This window comes from Nuphar pumila, chromosome 8 (assembly GCF_984573655.1).
Source record: "Nuphar pumila chromosome 8, dmNupPumi1.hap1.1, whole genome shotgun sequence".
NCBI lineage: Eukaryota > Viridiplantae > Streptophyta > Magnoliopsida > Nymphaeales > Nymphaeaceae > Nuphar > Nuphar pumila.
In genome coordinates, this window is record NC_143256.1 from 104,181,667 (window position 1) to 104,201,105 (window position 19,439).

At 36.6% G+C, this 19,439-nt stretch overlaps 1 protein-coding gene across 3 annotated transcripts in view; it reads right to left on the reverse strand.

The window, feature by feature from the left end:
* Positions 1 to 353: 353 nt before the first annotated feature.
* The window catches only part of LOC149830104 (inositol-tetrakisphosphate 1-kinase 3-like), a 31,215-nt gene continuing 12,129 nt past the window's right edge, over positions 354 to 19,439 (reverse strand). Inside the window, exons 4-9 of one of the 3 annotated variants that reach the window (XM_090016314.1) lie at positions 11,491 to 11,611; positions 10,200 to 10,292; positions 9,837 to 9,956; positions 9,338 to 9,567; positions 2,174 to 2,258; positions 354 to 718 (exon numbers count right to left, since the gene is read on the reverse strand). In XM_090016314.1, the coding sequence (XP_089872440.1) occupies positions 633 to 718; positions 2,174 to 2,258; positions 9,338 to 9,567; positions 9,837 to 9,956; positions 10,200 to 10,292; positions 11,491 to 11,611 (735 nt within the window). In that variant the 3' untranslated portion in view covers positions 354 to 632. Of the gene's footprint in view, positions 719 to 2,173; positions 2,259 to 9,337; positions 9,568 to 9,836; positions 9,957 to 10,199; positions 10,320 to 11,490; positions 11,612 to 19,439 lie in introns of all 3 variants that reach the window. The other 2 variants (XM_090016313.1, XM_090016315.1) reach the window with 2 other exon arrangements.

Consider the following 19,439-nt stretch of genomic DNA (forward strand, 5'->3'; position numbering starts at 1 on the left):
CTACATACAAAAGGTTTTTTCTATAATCATCCCTATCTTATGGGCCTATATACAAATCCAACCCTGCCTTTTTAACATTTCTCAAGATCCCTACCCTTTTCAATGTTATGATGGTTATATCCTTTGTGAAGGGTTCCTTTTGGAATGATTAATGAAAAATTAGGGACTTTCTTGAGAAATGAAAAAAGTTCTATAGCCCCATAAGATAGGGACCATTATGGAAATAACCTTTTTACACATGAATATGGGATCAGGCACTAGATGGAGAAGCTTAAATGTGGCATGTCTTTTTTTGCCATTAGGGGAAAAGAAAATATCTGAAGCAGAGAATTCAGGGAGTTGCTCACGTGTGGTAACAAATAGCAAAACTTTGGTTGAGCATTTTTATAATAAACTGAAGCTTTATTTACACCAAAAACAAAAAAGAGAAAAAGAGTTGAAAGGAAAAAGAAGCACAAGCAAAGAAGAAAGATATTAAGAAGATGCCTCTTTGGCCGTAATTAGTTTTATCTTACATTAAGCTCATAATCAATCTTTGAATCAAAATGTGAAAAGTGATGGATGTGTAGGTATACTCTCGTTTTGTTTAGACTGGAAAATGTTCATCACCAATCTCCCTATTTGGCTGCCAACTACTGCTCAGGCGCCGTAGCTGCTCTACGCAAGCTTAGCAGGAAATCAGTGAAAATGTGTTCATATCCAGGCATTTTCCCATATCCTGCATGAGATAAATAGCTCCTTCATTAAAAATAAATAGCTAAAAATAAATTTGATGAGAGCTTAAATAGCAGAACATCGGACTGAGGAACTTCATGACAAGATTGCATTTGATTTATCTGCTTCATTATGATCAAACTTTATTCTTCGCACTCAAGTACCAACAGCAGAGTTGGTTGATGATGCCTAAAGACCAACAATTATCATAACATTGACAAGCATACACACACATGATCCTAAAATATATTCTTTATCTTATTAGTTTTATTAGTATAACATCTCTAGTTAAATTATTCTTCCATATTTTCCCTTTTAAAAAAGCTTGTAATGAATATACTTGTCATCGCTGTGATACGTTTACTGGCAAAAATCATCTCTTCTAAGGATCATCTATAGACAAGGACTTCAAATGCATGTCACTGCAAACATCTCCCTATGAAGGTTCAAGCTCCATTTATTACTGCCCAATAAATGGATACGTCCAAGGGTATAAAAAATATGCACAATGACAAATCAAACAGTCACAACACGCAGCCATACTTGACATAGAATCAGTTACCAACTACACTAGCAAACCAGATTCCCTTTTCAATTCCATTCTCGCATTGCTAGAAGCAAATTCCTAAAAACAAAAATTGATTTGCACACCTCTGCATGAGAGTACCTCAAACTACAAAATTCTGGAAGTCAAGAATTTCTCTTTCATTTTTTTTAAAATGCTTCAAAAAGAAATACAAATGGGCTTCTTTGACAACATGAAATCAACAGCTGATAATATTAGTTGGGGGATAAACAACTGCTCTTCAACAGAAACATAAGCACAAATGATTGTATATCTAACTACGGTGCTTTAGTTGCAAAAAACAATGAAAAAGTGTACTATAGCAGAAAACAGTATCAATTTCATTTTCTATAAAATATATGAAGTAGATAACCATAATTCTCTCATTGATCAGCATCACCAAAACAAAGAAGCTAGAGAGCCAATTCATATTAAGACTGATAATTCTCCCACTCTGAAAATTTTCAATTTCCAATACAAATTTCATCAAGACACGTATTCAATGTGAAGGTGCCACTTGTATAAAGTCTGGTCGATACTTCTATTTAAAAAATTAATAGTGTAAAAAGCAAAAAAAATCATAGAGATAATTCATATCATAGTTTGCTTGAACAGTAAAAATGGTCCTTTATATTAGAGAATAAAGTCACAAGGCATCCAATGCAGGATAACCTTAATGTGTGATTTTTAACAGACATCACCTACAGCTCCTTAAACTGAGTATGCCTCTTAATCAAAGTTGAGTTCCTTTCCCATTCATTTCTTAAAAAATGGCATATGGAAGGAAAGGAAATCCCCCTTATCCAAATACATGCATTTCAGAATTTGGATTCATATGATGATGGAGCCATGAAATATGAGAGTTTGGTTATATGAGGAGTCCAAGTGCCAAACCTGGAAAATAGTTGATGTCAATTACATAATACCGATCTCGGGTCCCATGTTCCCGAATTATGTCTATATTGAACAACCTTAGGCCCTACCAAACAACAAGAAAAAAGGAAGAAAATTAGGAAACTGTCTTCTATGCATATAAGTGGACCAACAGTAAGTGTATGTAACAGGATTGCTCCATGCTCTTAAACTATGTATATAGCCTAAATTTGGATTTTTTATGACCTTTCCATTTAAGCCTTTTGATAACCTATGACTATCTAACTTTGAACCACAGTTTTTCAAACCAACAACTTACCAGCTATGTCACAAGGACACTGCATTTTTCCCTCCAAATCTGTGTCGACTGTAATGAGATATTGTGGAAATGTAAAGAGTGCTTATACGCACTTACAACAAACAATATCACAAGTCCACTAAGGGACAATACAAGCACAAGCCTTTAAGAAGGCAACAATATAAAAAGCCTCTTATTGAAAAGAGAGAGAGTTCTCAAGAATGAAAATATACAAGGGGTTCACCCCTATTTATACAAGAGGGAGAGGAGAGAAAGGAAGGCCAAAAGGCCTCAAAAGGAGAGCCCAAAAGGGGGCTCCCATGGAGTCGTTGGGAGCCCCCAACGGTCACATTTGTGACCGTTGACGACTCTATGGTTGGAGTCCCTTTTGGTTTCTAAAAATTACAAAAAAGAATTGTAAAAAATAAAAAAAGAAAAATACATTTTAGCAAAACTCGAAAATAGTTGTTTTCTAAAACAACTTTGTGAAATTACAAAAATACCCCTATCGGGTATTGATGTTATATATATATATATATATATATATATATATATATATAAAGTACATTTTAACACCCCCCCTCAAACTTTACGGGGAAATGACGGAAAGTTTGCCAAGAAGAAACATGAAGCGGGGAGCCGGAAGAGCTTTAGTAAAGAAGTCCGCCAACTGATATTCTGAAGTGACATACGGTAGAGTAATTGTTCCTCGTAAATATTCGTCACGAACATAGTGGCAATCCATTTCGATGCGTTTTGTACGCTCATGGAAGGTATGATTGCTTGCAATATAGATGGCACTCTTGTTGTCGCAACATAATTTTGAAGCTTCGGTAATATCAACCCCCATGTCTTTAAGCAAACTGCGAAGCCATACAAGCTCCATTGTCGTGGTTGACATAGCCCGATACTCAGCTTCAGTAGATGATAGTGAAACTTTCTGCTGCTTCTTGCATCGCCAGGCAATCAAAGAGTCCCCTAAAAAGACACAAAAACCGGTAGTTGAGACTCGATCATTAGGATTACCTCCCCAATCTGCATCAGTATAAGCAAGAAGAATCAAGGAAGAAGAAGAAGATAGAAATAGCCCTTTATTGATGGTGTTCTGAATGTAACGGATGATCCGGAGAACAACGCTCATATGCACAGTTGTAGGAGCATGCTGAAATTGGCTAACTGAATGAACCGCATGGGTGATGTCCGGTCTGGTGATTGTTAAATAGGTGAGAGACCCAATGAGTTGTCTATAGGGTGTGGGGTCTTCCAGAAGAACCCCATCCTCCAAACGTAATTTGGCATTAATAACCTCGGGAGTCTCTACTTTTTTGTCATCAGAAATCCCAGACTTAGAACATATATCTACAGCAAGCTTCATCTGTGACAAAATATATCCTCGAGAAGAGTATGCAACTTCAATTCCAAGAAAATATCTAAGAAAACCTAAATCAGACATATCAAAATTATTTTTCAACATATTTTTAACATTAATAATACTATTTTGATCATTCTCAGTGATAATCATATCATCAACATAAAGTAACAATATTACGATACTAGTACTTGCATTTTTAACAAAAAGAGCAGTGTCAGTATAACAAGAATAAAATCCCAACGTTATCATGATATCACTGAAACGATCATACCAAGCCTTAGGAGCTTGTTTAAGGCCATATAATGCTTTTAAAAGCCGAAGTGTTTGACCTTGCTTAATATTAATTCCAGGTGGTGGATCCATGTAAACTTCTTCACTTAAACTTCCATTTAAAAAAGCATTTTTTACATCAAGTTGATAAATAGGTCATTTTTTGGTTGATACGACAGCTATTAAAATCCTGACACTGGTCCTACGAGCTACGGGAGCGAATGTTTCTTCATAGTCAATGTCATATTCTTGTGAGTATCCCTTAGCGACTAATCTAGCTTTATATCGTTCCAAAGAGCCATCGCTTTTAGTTTTAACTTTGAAGACCCAGCGACACCCAATAGGTTTTTTGTGTGGAGGTAGATTAACTATTTCTCAAGTATTAGCCTTTTTTAATGCATTTAGTTCAACTTGCATTGCTTCAACCCAATGTGGTATGGATTTAGCTTGATTATAGTGAGTGGGTTCGAAATAAGAGTGTAGGGTTATTAAACATGCCCGATAATTGGGTGTTAAGGAATCATAGGATACAAACCTATTTGGTGGTATTGATATTCTAGAAGAATGTCTAACTTGTGGTTCTTCAGAAATTTGGGAGTATTTTTCGAGGGCACTAATAGGGTTTTCTTGATTTCTTCTTGAATAAACATTCATATTTGTATCATTATTATTTAAGGGTATTATATCAAGATGGGATGCCTCATGTATCTTCTATGTTTTCAAGAAAATCTTCTTGTATGTCATCAATAAGATCATATAGAAATATGTAATCAATTTCATTTGCTTCTTCCATTTTATCAAAACCATTCTCTTCTTCTAGAAATGTTACATCTTTTGAAACATATAGTTTATCATTCTTAAAATCATAATAGGTTGCGGTTAGAACGGCTTCGGCCCAAAACTTCTTTGGAATATTTCTAGAAACAAGTAATGTTCTAGCGGTTTCTATAATGTGCCTATGTTTCCTTTCCGCTAAGTCATTTTGTTGAGGAGTCCTAGGACATGACCTTTGATGACAAATGCCATTTAGGGTTAAATAGTTTTGAAATTCGTGAGATAAATATTCACCACCGGAATCAGATCTTAAAATAGATATGTTACTTTGGAATTGATTTTGAATTTTTCTATGAAAATCTTTAAAGAAGGAAAATACTTCCGATTTATGACTAAGAAAATAAATCCAAACATACCGAGTAAAGTCATCACTAAAAGTAACATAATATGAATAGCCCCCTTTAGACATAACCGGAGAAGGCCCCCCAAACATCTGAATGCACCAATTCAAAAGGTCTTGATGAAAGAAAATTTCTAGTTGAAAATGGAATAGACTTCATTTTACCAAAAATGCAATCTTTGCAATTAATTTCTTTTTCCTTACAAAATTTGTTTCCAAAAGGGAAAAGATACATTTTGGAATAACTTGGATGACCAAGTCTTTTATGCCAAGTTTTCATGCTTTTTTCTTGGATATAAGAACAAAAATAATTTGTAGGGAGATCGAGAGGGTCCATATAACAGAGGTCTCCCTTTCTATGGCCTTGCCCAATCCGCTTCCCGGACCGGAGATCCTGCACAAAGCAACCATTAGATGAGAAAGATATTTCACATCCATGGTCGGCAATTTGGGAGACCGAAAAAGGTTTAAATTTAGTTTGGGAACAACTCTTACTTTTGGAACACAAAAATTTTGAAAATCTTTAAAAGAACCAATACTTGAAATTTTTAAAAAGGTTCCATCGGCCGTAGAAACACAAGAATCCTTTGAATTGGTGCAAATATCAATAAGTGCATTTTCATGAGGGGTCATATGAAAAGAGGCTCCGGAGTCAAGGATCCAAGAATACGTACCGGGTGAAGATGTAGAAGCAATAGCCGCACCCGATGTGGAGGAAGAAACTTTTAGAATTTGTTGGAGAGCCATAGATATTTGCCCAAGAGTCTCATTGAGGTCATTGTTTTTGCCTTCATCTTCTTTGGTGGTAGATTTTTCAAGAGAGGCCACCTTAGGCTTGAAAGTTCCATTAAGCTTTGGGCAAGCGGGTTTAGTGTGACCCGGCTCATAGCAATGATGACAAACAATCATTTTTCTTCCTCCATTATAGTTTCCTTGTTTCCCAAAATGAGGAGGTTTATAGGTTCTGTTAAAATATATATATATATATATATATATATATATATATATATATATACTTATATATATATATATACTTATATATATATATATATATATACATTCGTATATATATATATAAGTATATATATACATATATGTATATATATACATATTGCTTTTAGTAAAATACCCAATAGGGGTATTCTTGTAAAACTGCAAAATGTACTTTTTATATTTTTGTTTTTTCTTTTTCTTTTTCCTTTTTTCCCTTTTTTTCTTTTTCTTTTTGCTTTTTGTTTGTACCACAAGGGGCCCCACTCTTGTAGTCGTTGTGGCCCCAACGGTCAGATTTCTGACCGTTGGGGGCTCCCAACGACTACAAGGGAGCCCCCTTGTGGTCCCTTCTTGTGCTCTCCTCCTCTATAAATAGAGGAGGTGTTCCCCTCTTAAATGTATGGGTTTTTACACCCTTCTCTTTCTTTCTTCAATAAAATCCAACTTATGACTTTAAGTCATTTTCTATATTTGTGAGTTGTGTGTGTGCACATTTGGTGTTTGTGTTCTTGGCTCTTGTAGTCACTTTTAAAGAGTGACCTTTTGCTCTATTGGTGCTTCCGCCTCTTTTCATTACATGGTATCAGAGCACGGTTGGTGATTGGGCTTTTTTCTTTGACATCTTGGAATGCGTGCCTCTCAAAGTTTTGAAGAAAGGAAGAATATTTGGTGTCGATGGAACGTGACTCTAAAGTGGAGCTTTCTTTCAAGCTAAATGGGTCCAACTATCTCATGTGGGCCTCTGCTATGGAAAATCATCTAAGAGGTAAGAAACTTTGGGGCTTTGTTATGGGAACTACTCCCGAACCCTCTCTTGTTCTTACCAAAATTGAAAATGAAGTTGAAAAGGCTTTAGATGGCGATGAGCGCATCAAAGCCATTAATGAACATCAATCCAAAATTGAGGATTGGGAAAGTAACCATGCCAAAATTTTGGCATGGTTTATGAATAATGTAGACCTTAAAAATTGTGCCAATATTGCCAAATTTAGAAGAGCCAATGAGGCTTGGTTTTTCCTTAAGGGTATGTATACCCAAAAGGATCTTGCTCGGCAATTTTTTTGTCAAGAAAAAATTCGTTCTACCAAACAAATGGATATGAGTGTCCGGGACTATTTTAGCTCTCTAACCCCTCTTTGGGATGAGCTTGCCCTTCTTGAACCCAAATGAGTTGCTCCACAAGATATTGAACTAAGAAGGGAACAAATTGAAAAGGAGCACTTTTTCCAATTCCTTCATGGTCTTCGCCCGGAATTCGAACAAGGGCATCTCTTCTCCATAGAAGCAAAGCCCTACCTATTGAAGATGCCCTTGCCGAGATATGTCAAGAAGAAACTCGACTTGGCTTGAGCATTATGAGTGATGAAGTTTTGGCCGTTAATAGACCCGGATCGAATGTTAAAGCTTATAGACCTCCCCATTTTAACAAAAATAGTAATGGGCCTAGAAAGGGAATTATATGCCACTATTGTAATGAACCGGGGCATATTAGACCGGTTTGTCCAAAGCTTAAAGGAAAGGTTGCCACGGTTGGAGAAAGCTCTCCAAAGAAGGAAGAAAGTACCAAAGAAGGAGATATCAAAGAAACTCTTAATCATATCTCCGAAGTTCTCCAACATCTTCTCAAGTCTTCTCCTTCAACATCCGGTGCCGCCATCGCCTACTCTTCATCACCTCCAAGTATGTGGATACTAGACTCTGGTGCTTCTTTTCATATGACATCTCATAAAACCTTTCTTTCAAATGTTTTTTCCGAACCCATGTCCTCCTATGTTTCAACGGCAGATGGAACGTCATTGAAAATTGAAAGTATTGGAACTCTTGACTTCAAAAAATCTCAAAACTTTTTTGTTCCTAAAGTAAGAGTCGTCCCAAAAATTAATTTAAATCTCTTTTCCGTTTCTCAAATCACCGACCATGGATGCCAAGTCTCTTTCTCACCTAAAGATTGCACCGTGCAGGATCTCCAGTCAGGGAAGTTGATTGGGCAAGGTCATAGAAGGGGTGATCTCTATTTTATGGATTTTACGGCTTAGGTTCCGGAATGGTACCCATGACAAAACCCCAAAGTTTCTTTCCTTTGAGATTATTTTCCATTGTCGATGCCCACATCATGTAATTCTTTCCATTGAGCTTGAAGGATAGGTCAATCTTCGTCTCCATGATGTTTCCAAGAAGTGAGAAGAGATACACAAAATATGAAATACACGAACCACACCTTTCCTTCAAGAATCGAGTGGCTCTGATACCATGTAATGAGATATTGCGGAAATGTAAAGAGTGCTTATACGCACTTACAACAATGAATAAAAGAGACAATATCACAAGTCCACTAAGGGACAATACAAGCACAAGCCTTTAAGAAGGCAACAATATAAAAAGCCTCTTATTGAAAAGAGAGAGAGCTCTCAAGAATGAAAATATACAAGGGGTTCACCCCTATTTATACAAGAGGGAGAGGAGAGAAAGGAAGGTCAAAAGGCCTCAAAAGGAGAGCCCAAAAGGGGGCTCCCATGGAGTCGTTGGGAGCCCCCAACGGTCACATTTGTGACCGTTGACGACTCTATGGTTGGAGTCCCTTTTGGTCTCTAAAAATTACAAAAAAGAATTGTAAAAAATAAAAAAAAAATACATTTTAGCAAAACTCGAAAATAGTTGTTTTCTAAAACAACTATGTGAAATTACAAAAATACCCCTATCGGGTATTGATGTAATATATATAATATATATATATATATGAAGTACATTTTAACATCGACTCGAGGACACCCGTGTCGACACACATCGACACTTGGACACTCCATTTTACCCTCCATACATACAAGTTTGTATTCAATTTATAATTTATAATTATATTTTCAGTATATAATATATATCTTAGATATAACATATATATTTAGATTATATTCAGTTTATTTTGAATTTATTTTGTATTTATGTGATATTTAATATATATATATATATATATATATATATATATATATATATAGCCGTGTCCCCATACCCGCATTTTTTGAAATTTCAGTGTCATACCCTCCATACCCGTACCCGCACCCATACCCATGTGACATAGCTTACCAGCCTGTCTCGGAGTTCCTTTGCAAGTTTTTCTAGCAAAATCCTCGGAGGAAGCTCTCCAACACATGGATCTAGGTCTGCACCATCAGCTGAAGCGGCAGCACATGACACCCTTGGGAATGGGATGACTCCATAACCAGATGGTCCCCATTTATCAACATCAGGTAGTGAAAAGCGCCTAACCACATTGACAGCATCACCAACAATGTAAACCTTGAAAAGAACACCACCTGAACAAAATACCACAGAAAGACAACTTAGTTTATGAAAAATCAAATATGCTATCATAACAAAATGAAATAATTAAGGGATTTTCTAGTGATTATCGCTATATGTGATAAACATAGAATGTGTACAAAATGGACGAGATGCACATGAAATTAACTGATTCTTCAACGAAGTTCAGGAAAGGAGCAACTATGCTATAGAAAGTCTATCCTTTGAAATGGCTAAAGGCAAAGAGAAATTTTTAACAGCCATACAAAGTGTGATAATATACCATGGTTAATGAATTCCTGAAGCACCACTGGAGGTTCAAGTTGTGACAGAGACACCTGATCGTAAGCAAGAGATAGTTCATGTGACTTGGCAGTTCCATCGACAACAAAAGGTTTCACAACTGTTATAAACAAAAAGAAACATCATAAATGATTTATAGAATTCAAAAACAAAGTGCAACTCTCTCTCTCTCATACACATGCAATATATATATATATATATATATATATATATATATATATATATAGCACAGCAGAACCAGTGCTTCTGGTGGAGTTGGTCATGTTTCCCCTAAACCACAAGAGAACTAAAACAATAATGGAGAACGATGCAAAGCCACAGTTAAGTCAGATAGCCTTCTTACCAAGAGGCAGTTTCAATCCAGCTCTTGCAACAGCATCAGGAATAGCTCCTGGATCTGTGGTTACAACTAGCTGCTTAGGGACACGAACTTTCCCTGCCATTAAGATGAAATACAGATAAACTGACTAATCGTTATTCTTTGGATCAAGGGGTTCCAAATCCATATTTTTGCTATGGTAGGAAATGGTTTGATAGAAAGGAGACAAAGCCACAATTTTGTGTCGTAAAAATGGTTTGAAATGAGGTCTTCTTTTTCTTCTTTATAGCATGTTGGCCTAAGACTTAGGGCCCGTTTGGAAGCAAAAAAAATCTCACAGGAAAAGAAAATTTTGCCTATGAGAAGTTTTGATATAACTTTTCTAAATGAAAGTTTTTCACTTGTTTGTGTAGCATGAGAAAAACAGAATGGAAAATGTGTGTATGTGTGTATGTGTGTGAGAGAGAGAGGCCTGGAAATGGTGGTGGCTGGGAGGAAGATGAACATGAAGGAAGGTCTTCTTGTGGCAGTACATGAGATGAGTTGTTTTGAGGTTGAATGATTGCCCTAATCAAAAAGAATTTTTGATAGAAAAAATTCCTCCACGCCTCCAGGTGGAGGAATTTTTCCTCTCAAAAATCACACTTTTTAGAAAAACTTTCCTTTCAAAAATTCTCGTTTGGAATGGTTGGAAAAGTTGTCATTTTTTCTTTCCTACTTGCATTTTTCCTACCATTTTCTCGCTTCCAAACATGCCCTTAGTGTAACCATGGTCGTCCGAATCAAGCTTCATATCCTAGCTTTTATGAGTCCATCTAAATGTTTGTGATAGTAATACTACAGAAGATAAGAACAACGTTTGATCACTACATTTGGGATAAGTAGAATGCCCCACATACTTTGTAGCTCAGCCATTCTCCACTGGGAAAGGCCATAGTGGTGATCAAGCATACACACATGAACACACATGTTTACATCATTAGTCTTTTCTTGTGCAAGGTGCAGGTCTTGTCCCTTGAAGCTTATATAAGTTATAGCCATCTGAGTACTAAAGATTATCCTCTTCCAATGCTAAACTCTGATTGGATGCTTAAGTACTACCATGATTATGCAGTGCAGCCTCCTCCCTATATGGTCAATATAGTGTCACCATTCAGATTTTATTTATGTCCATATGTCTGCCCAGTAGAAACTAACTGCTATATTGGGGATTCTGGGATATCATATAGTATTAACCTACAAAACAAGCGTGTCTCTGAAAAAACTATGATCAGCAGTTGCTTGTATAAAAATAGAACTATTTTATGGGTGATACCTTCAGAATCAGAAAGATTCAAGTCAGCAACATCTTGAAGCATGGACTGGCGATTGTCTAAGTGCTGGATGGCATTAGGAGGATCTAGGACAGTGACCTCAGGGTGCAATTGCTTGTATTCCTAAAACAGGATCATCCAGCCATTTTATTGTTTGTTTGCTACAAAACATATATTCTTCAGTAATAAATTAATCATTTATGTGAAACTACAATGATGACGATACACAAAATAAGAGAGGAAAGAGAAACATGGAATTCACATTTTATCTACTTTGAAGTTGGGTGTGCATGTCACCAACTTGGCTTATTCTTAACTACACACAACCATTATTTGCATAGTACATGAACATGTAAATTTTAACATACTTCACTTGAGAAAGAAACTTCTTTTTGATAGTCAAGCTCAGGATTTCCCCACATGATGTTTGAACCTGAGATCCCTTGTAGTTTAAGCATTTCATCTTTGATCCTTCAAATTGTTCATCATTTCTGTCTGAAACTCTCACAAGACTGATAAACAAAGACAGAGAAGATGATGCAGCTAAAAAAGCTACCATTTTTGTCTTAATAAAAATTCTATTCTCAAACAAATTTCACCATTTACAACTTTGATTTCTTTCCAAGTAGATAGCATAGACTTCGCAAACTGGTGGAAATGTTGTTTAAAAGACAAGAAAAAATAATACAGAGGAAAAATTACGATGACCTAGAGATTGAAAAAACATGAGATAAGAAATCAAAGGAGAACCATAGATAAAAGGCATGCGTATTCTAGACTGTTGGCAAAGAGGGAATGATCCCATATTGTGAAGAATACCATATCTCACCCTAAATTACACCCATGATCAAACAGAATCGTGGACATGGTGAGAATCAATGAGTAAAATCAGGATGTGGCATCTTTTTGTTGCATTCACAACCAACAAGAAACAACCACCAGCATTTGGTGCTGAACCCGCATTTGTGCATTCTTCTTCCTTTCTTTGGTCTTTCGTTCTGCCATATTCCAAATAACTTATCGAATTACAACACAATCCCATGTCCCTAAATTACACCCATGATGAAATAGAATCATGGTGAGGATCAATGAGTACAATCATGATGTGGCATGTTGACAATCCCCAGGACCGATGAATTGCATAGCTTGCTCTTGCTACCAAGCAAACTACTTCTGAAGGCCAGTCACATCACTTGCGTATCTTTGGAGACCATCAGTCCTTCCAGCAGCTTTGAACCACCATTTTTCAATTTCCTCCGATGTTTTAGTCTAGTTAAACTTGTCATCAAGCAAGTTTTGCACCAAGAGAGCATTAGGGTGCTGTTCATGGATTCAAGCCAAAAGATTTAAATCCATGTTAATAACTTATTGGTAGCCAGGATTAAAGCATGGTGCAACCAGCATAATGAACCCTTTCAACCAGAGTTCTTTCCATTTATTAAAAGTTCATTGCAAAATTCTTTTAGGAAACAGCTTGGCTATATATAATGTGTGCATGTGTGTTTGCATGCATTGTAGGCACCAATCTGAAATTGATAAAAATTCCAACATATTGCAAAACAATTATAATTCAAAATGAAAATATTGCAATAGTATCATTCAATGTTGTGAAAAGCGTTGAGGCGTAGTGAAGCGCTCACCAAAATATCAAGTAAGGTGTAAAGCGTAAGCCTTACAAATACATTTTTAAAAACTCAAAAAAACTTAAAAATATATAAAAATATAAATAAATAAAATAAATGCTTTATTGATGAAGCAACAACCAATAAGAAATAGGAAATCTCAAATAAATACTGAAAATATGGCATAAATTTTTACTTTTCATGATGTAACAGTCTAAGTACATGTACATACACATTCACCTGCATATTTGCAAATAATAACAGAAACTGAAAGTAACAATAAACAATTTCAAATATACGGAAGAAGAAGAAGAACAAAGAAGGGAAGAAGAAAGAGAAGAAAAGAAGAAGAGAGAGAGAAAGGAGTGCTCTAACCTGTCGAGCGCCTCCCCCATTCTTTTGTTTTATTAAGAGATAACGACATTGGATCTGGGTTTGGATCCGAATCCAAATCCAGATCCAATACAGCTGATGTTTCCTATTGAAGCTGGTTTTCCTATTGAAGCCGGTTTCCGTGATGTTGGATTCCTATTGGTGTTGGTTTCCTATTGCTGCTAGGTTTCTTTGTTGTAGAGTTTGTGTTATAGGCAAATATGGAAAGCCTTGTAATGTTTTCTATATAATAGAATAGATCTACCCAACGTCCCCTCATTGGGAATCATTATACAAGGAGTTGCAGCCCCAATCTTAATTGTCTTCTCTTCTTCTTTGGCTATGTTCTGGAACACCATAAGGTATCAATTCTAATATGGTGTCAAAGCAAAAGCGCATCTGATAGCATCCATTAAGGTCCGTCTTAAGAGATCTTGGGTTCTCTTTTCCTGTTTGCCTCTCTTCAAGTTTCCCCTCTCTCTTGTTCATCTTTCTTTCTTCTTTTTCTTGTTCTTTTACTTCTTTTCTGCTTTAAATCCCTTGTTGTTCCAATATTATTATTCCCAATTTGTTTGACTGTCGTTGCAGCTCAATCTGTCCAAAGGAAAAGAATCTGATAATAATCTGATTTTCTAATTCTCTTAAAACCCTTTTTTGACGTCATTCTCAGTTTTTTCTCCTCTTTCATTTCTTTTGCCTTGACGTCATAAAGAATTTCAATAACCTGTTATTTCTGCCTTTATTTGGATCCAAATCGAGCATATTAAGGTCTGCATATTCTGTTTATCATCTGCAGATTTGCAGAGTTCCTTCTTGGTTTCATATATCACATCACCCATATTGAAAGTTCATAAAAAAATTTTCAGAAACATCCAGTTTCTGATCAAGCTGATTCTGGTCCCTGCTTGTTGTGGCATCCCGACCTAAAAAAAAGGCTCAGCAATTATTTTTTTGGCATGATAATTTGAATATTCCATTCTTTTCTTTCTCTATTATTCTTATTATTCTTTTATTCATGGATCCAAACCCACAATTGTCCTTATTTTCGAACTTTTTACCCCTAGTCTCTGAAAAATTGAACAATTTAAACACGCAAATAGCATCTTTCATTAGAAGTCAAGATCTCTTTGGACACCTTGATGGGTCCATCGTCCCTCCACCAAAGTATATTCTCAAAGAGGAAAAGGATGACAAAGGGGTTGTCATCATAGTTGGCAAACCCAGCAAGTCAACTCGGGAATCACCTGAGTCGACCCGGATTGGACACCAATTGGGTCACCGATTCTAAACTGCCGATCCACATGCCACTTACGTATTTTTTTCATGCATTATGATTTTAATGCATCATTCCCATAAAAGAATACTTGTTATAAAGAATTATATGTTTTTAAATCATAAATATTAACAATTATGTATAGTTGAATGCTTATATAGCTTAGTCATTGATGTCATATGCTAAATTTAGTGATTATACAATATGAATTTTGATTTTTTTCATATCTTAACACTAGAAAATGCATAGTCGTAACCAGAGTTACTGAAAGCTTTTTAGGTATGTGGAAAGCGTGCTTCCCGGAAACTCACTTCAAAAGCGCAATACTCCTCGCCTATGTCACATGGGTGCGGGTGCGGGTGCGGGAGCAGGTGCGGGGATTCGGCACTTCCAAAAAAAAATGGGTGCGGGGGTGCGGCAAGGGCAAAAATGTAAAATATATATATATAGAAGGGGGTCGGGGTGAAGACTTGTTACCCACGTTCTGCTTGTGTACTTTAGCTCAACGGGACAAAATTGATGAACCAAAAGGATTGGCAATCTGATTGACCCAGCCTGCTGCGTTCTACTGACTGTCATGATTCAATAATGTCTGAAACTTCCTGGTCTTCACGAAAAAAAATATAAGCGAAAGGTTTGACATGGTTTGTTGGAGAGAGAGTCTTCAAGAGGCCTACGACACCACTGCCACGCCACTGCCTGGGGTTCTTCAAATTTCATTTTATATACAGTTGCACACAGATGATAGCTAAAAGAAATTTATTGGATTTGACATGTAGAAAAGAGAGGTCTACACAAGGCTACGGCTAGAGCACCTCGTCAGGAGAAAAGTGAATACTAATAGCCACCAAGGCTCTACTCTACCACCATCATTATCATTTATTATCATTTATTATCATTTATTATGGAGAGAGAAAATCCTTGACGAAAAAGGATTTGGTTGGTTGAAGCATAAAGACTTCAAAAGGCTCTTGAATTTTGGTTTTAATTTTTGAGGAAGATGGATCATCATTTCCAAGTTAACAGTATGTTTTCCAACGATGTGAATTAATTGTTTGGAGGCAAGAATAGCATGGGATGCCAACAAAGCTTGTCAGATGTTGTGGACACAAGTGCCCCTGTATAAAACAAGAGCAGCAGCAGCAAGCAGCTGTCCAGATTTTTTTTTTTTTAAATTCTGCAGCCATTTCGTAGGGCAATTTTTTTTTTTTAATCCAAACAAAAATGGACCGAAATGATCTTGGGTGCAGTCAACGCACCCAGGATCGGGTTGACCGCACCCGGTGCTGCACCCGCACCCGCATCGATGCGGGTGCGGCACCCTGGCGGCACCCTGCTAGCCGAATCCCTGTGACATAGTCTAGGATAATGTTTTTGAAGCGAGAATTTCAGAATTTGAAGAAAGGATCCATGCCAATCATGGAGTATCTAAACAAGATGAAGAGCATCATTGATCAACTTGTTATGGTCAGCTATGAGGTATCAGATAATGATATGGTCCAATAGGCTCTCAGCGGTCTTGGTCCTGAATATCACATCCTCTCTACCATCCTACAGTACTCAGGTTTTCTCCCTACATTGGAGAATTTGAGGGCCAAATCATTACATTATGAGATGACTCTTTCGGTTGATGCAAATGCCTCTAGTAAAACTCAAGAAATTCTTGTCACTAATGTTTCACAAGGCTGTGGAAGAGGTGGACACTTTAAAGGAGGCAGGGGACGTGGTTGTGGATAATCAGGGAGGCCGAGGCATACTATATTTATGAAAATATGAATACATCTATTTCTGATGTCATAGCACATGAACCCTTTATAACTATTAGCATAGCCAACAAATTTAAACCAAACATTGGTTGAAACCATAAACGAAGAAATGAAAGTATTGCATGAATGCCAAACGTTGGAAGTTGTTAAAAGGCCTTTAGATAAAAATGTGACAGAGTCTAAGTGGGTTTATAAGATTAAATATAAATCAGATAGGACTATTGAAAGGTATAAAGCTTGGATTGTTGCAAAGGGTTTTGATGCAAGAGTATGGCATGGATTATGATGAGACATTAAACCTTGTTAAAATGGATACAATAAGTATCATCTTGTCTCTAACCGTGCATCATGGTTGTGTGTTGAACCAACTTGATGTTAAGACTTTATTCTTACACGGAGACCTGAAAGAAGAAGTTTATATGGAACAACCACAGGGGTACACTGAAAATGATCATTCCTTGCTTGTCCACAAAGGTAAGGGGTATATGAAGAATTGATTTTGAAATTTATCTAAGAGAAGCCTTTGTGGATGCTATCAGGCCCTTGCAGATGCTATCTAAGAGAAGCCCTTGTGGATGCTCTCTCTCTCTCTCTCTCTCTCTCTCTCTCTCTCTCTCTCTCTCTCTCTCTCACACACACACATATATATCATCTAATATTTTAAAATAAATCATATACAAATGAAGTATGTAAAAGGCATTTGTTAACTCTGAAATTTTCTTCTACAATGAAAATATTACTTCTCTAAGATCGTTCAGACATACAAATTTCATCAGATATCGCAATACTTAATGAACAAACTTGGGTTAGTACTTAGTATATGGATTCTTTTAATATCTTCAATCCACTCATAATTCGTCCATGACATAATTCTTCCATAACCGAAAAGTTGATTCATGCTCTCCAACTAAATCAAAGCTTGTTCCCAATCAGAAGAGTAATTCCCATAATGAATATGGTTGAATCTTATGAGACTTGTAACTCAAATTTCATATCAATGAATGTGTTGACTGAAAATATTTTTTGAATCGGATGCCTGGAAGCCACCACAATGTTGTTTCAGTAGGAAATAGAGAGAAGGAGAATGAGAAAGGGATGCAAAGGAAAAACGGCAGCCTCACTTGCAATAGGCATGCCCTAATGGTATTATAAGCAACATAATATACATTGGGTTTAAAATACAAACAAGTTACAAAATATGCCATTACAATATAAAATGTGATTACGTGACCAGACGCACAGATCTAGATCCAATCCAGATCCAGTTACACCTAATCACATTTGATCACCCTCCTTCAAATTGTACATGGTCTTGGACCATAGACAACTTGTTTTTTAAGAACCAAAAATGATGCTTTGTTAGGCCTTTAGTGAAAAAGTCGGCAACTTGACTTTCCGTGCGAATGTGATAAGGCTCAATCTCCTTGTCTTCAACTTTCTGTCTGATAAAGTGTTGATCTATCTCAATATGTTTCGTGCGACCATGCTGTATTGGATTGTAAGCAATGTTAATAGCACTCTGATTATCAGACAACAAAAATGATTGAGAAATTCTTCCTCCTAGATCAGCTAGAAGATGTCTGACCCAAGTAGCTTCAGTTGTCCCGGCTGCCATAGACTTGTATTCTGCTTCAGTACTGGATCTAGCAACAACTCTTTGTTTCCTACTACTCCATGACACCAAATTTCTTTCAATGAATATACAATATCCAGGAACAGATCTCCTCATTTGGATCACCTGCCTAATCTGCATCTATATAAGTGATAATTTTGTGCCCCTTATTGTTAGGCCAATTTCTTTGATAAAGAAGACCATCTCCAATGGTTCCTTTCAAAAATCTTAAAATTCTCTTCACAGCATCAACATGCCTAGTTCTTGGTTCATGCATAAATTGAGATACCTGATTAACAAAAAAGACAATGTCTGGCCTGGTGAAGGTAAGATACTGAAGCATCCCAACAATGCTCCGATATTTAGTTGGATCATTATATAAGTCCCCATCATTAGAGCTTAGCCTTTGATGCAAAACACTAGGCGTGTTTAGGGGTTTACAATCTGTCATTCCTGCCCTACTCAAAAGATCAAGAGTATATTTATGTTGTGTAAGAGTTAAAATATCACATCTTCTATCCACTTCAACTCCAAGAAAATATCTTAAATCACCAAGATCTTTCATCTTGAAATTTTGCATCAACAATTTCTTTACTGTCTGGATATGACTGTCTGAATTGCCTATAAGGATTATGTCATCAACATATATAAGTAATAAGGTAGTAGCATCTTTATCCTTGAAAATGAATAGGGAATGGTCAAAAGAACATCTGTGAAAGCCATAATTTTGAATTTTGAGAGAAAAACTCTCAAACCAAGAGCGAGAGGCTTACTTCAATCCATAAAGGTCTCTTTTCAGTTTACAGACATAATCATTGGGATCTCCTTCAGCATATTCAGGAGGTTGTTCCATGAAAACTTCTTCCTTCAGATCTCCATGTAAGAAGGCATTTTTTACGTCTAACTGACTCAACTACCATCCATAATCAACTGCCAAGGATATAACAATCCGAATTGTTCCCATTTTAACCACGGGACTGGAAGTCTCATCATAATCTTACTCATATTTTTGTGTAAAACCTTGTGCCACAAGTCTTGCTTTATATCTCTTAATGCATCCATCAAGCTTATATTTAATCTTATAAACCCACTTGCACCCCACAACGTTTTTTTCCTCGGGTCTAGGAACCATTTCTCAGGTTTGGCACTCATGTAGAGCCTCCATCTCTTTATTCATAGGCTTTATCCATTTATGAGATTTAATGGCTTAATAGAAATTGACCGGTTCATCATGCTTCTCAACTTGCTATGTCACATGGGTGCGGGTGCGGGTGCGGGTGCGAGTATGGGGGTGCGGCACTTTCAA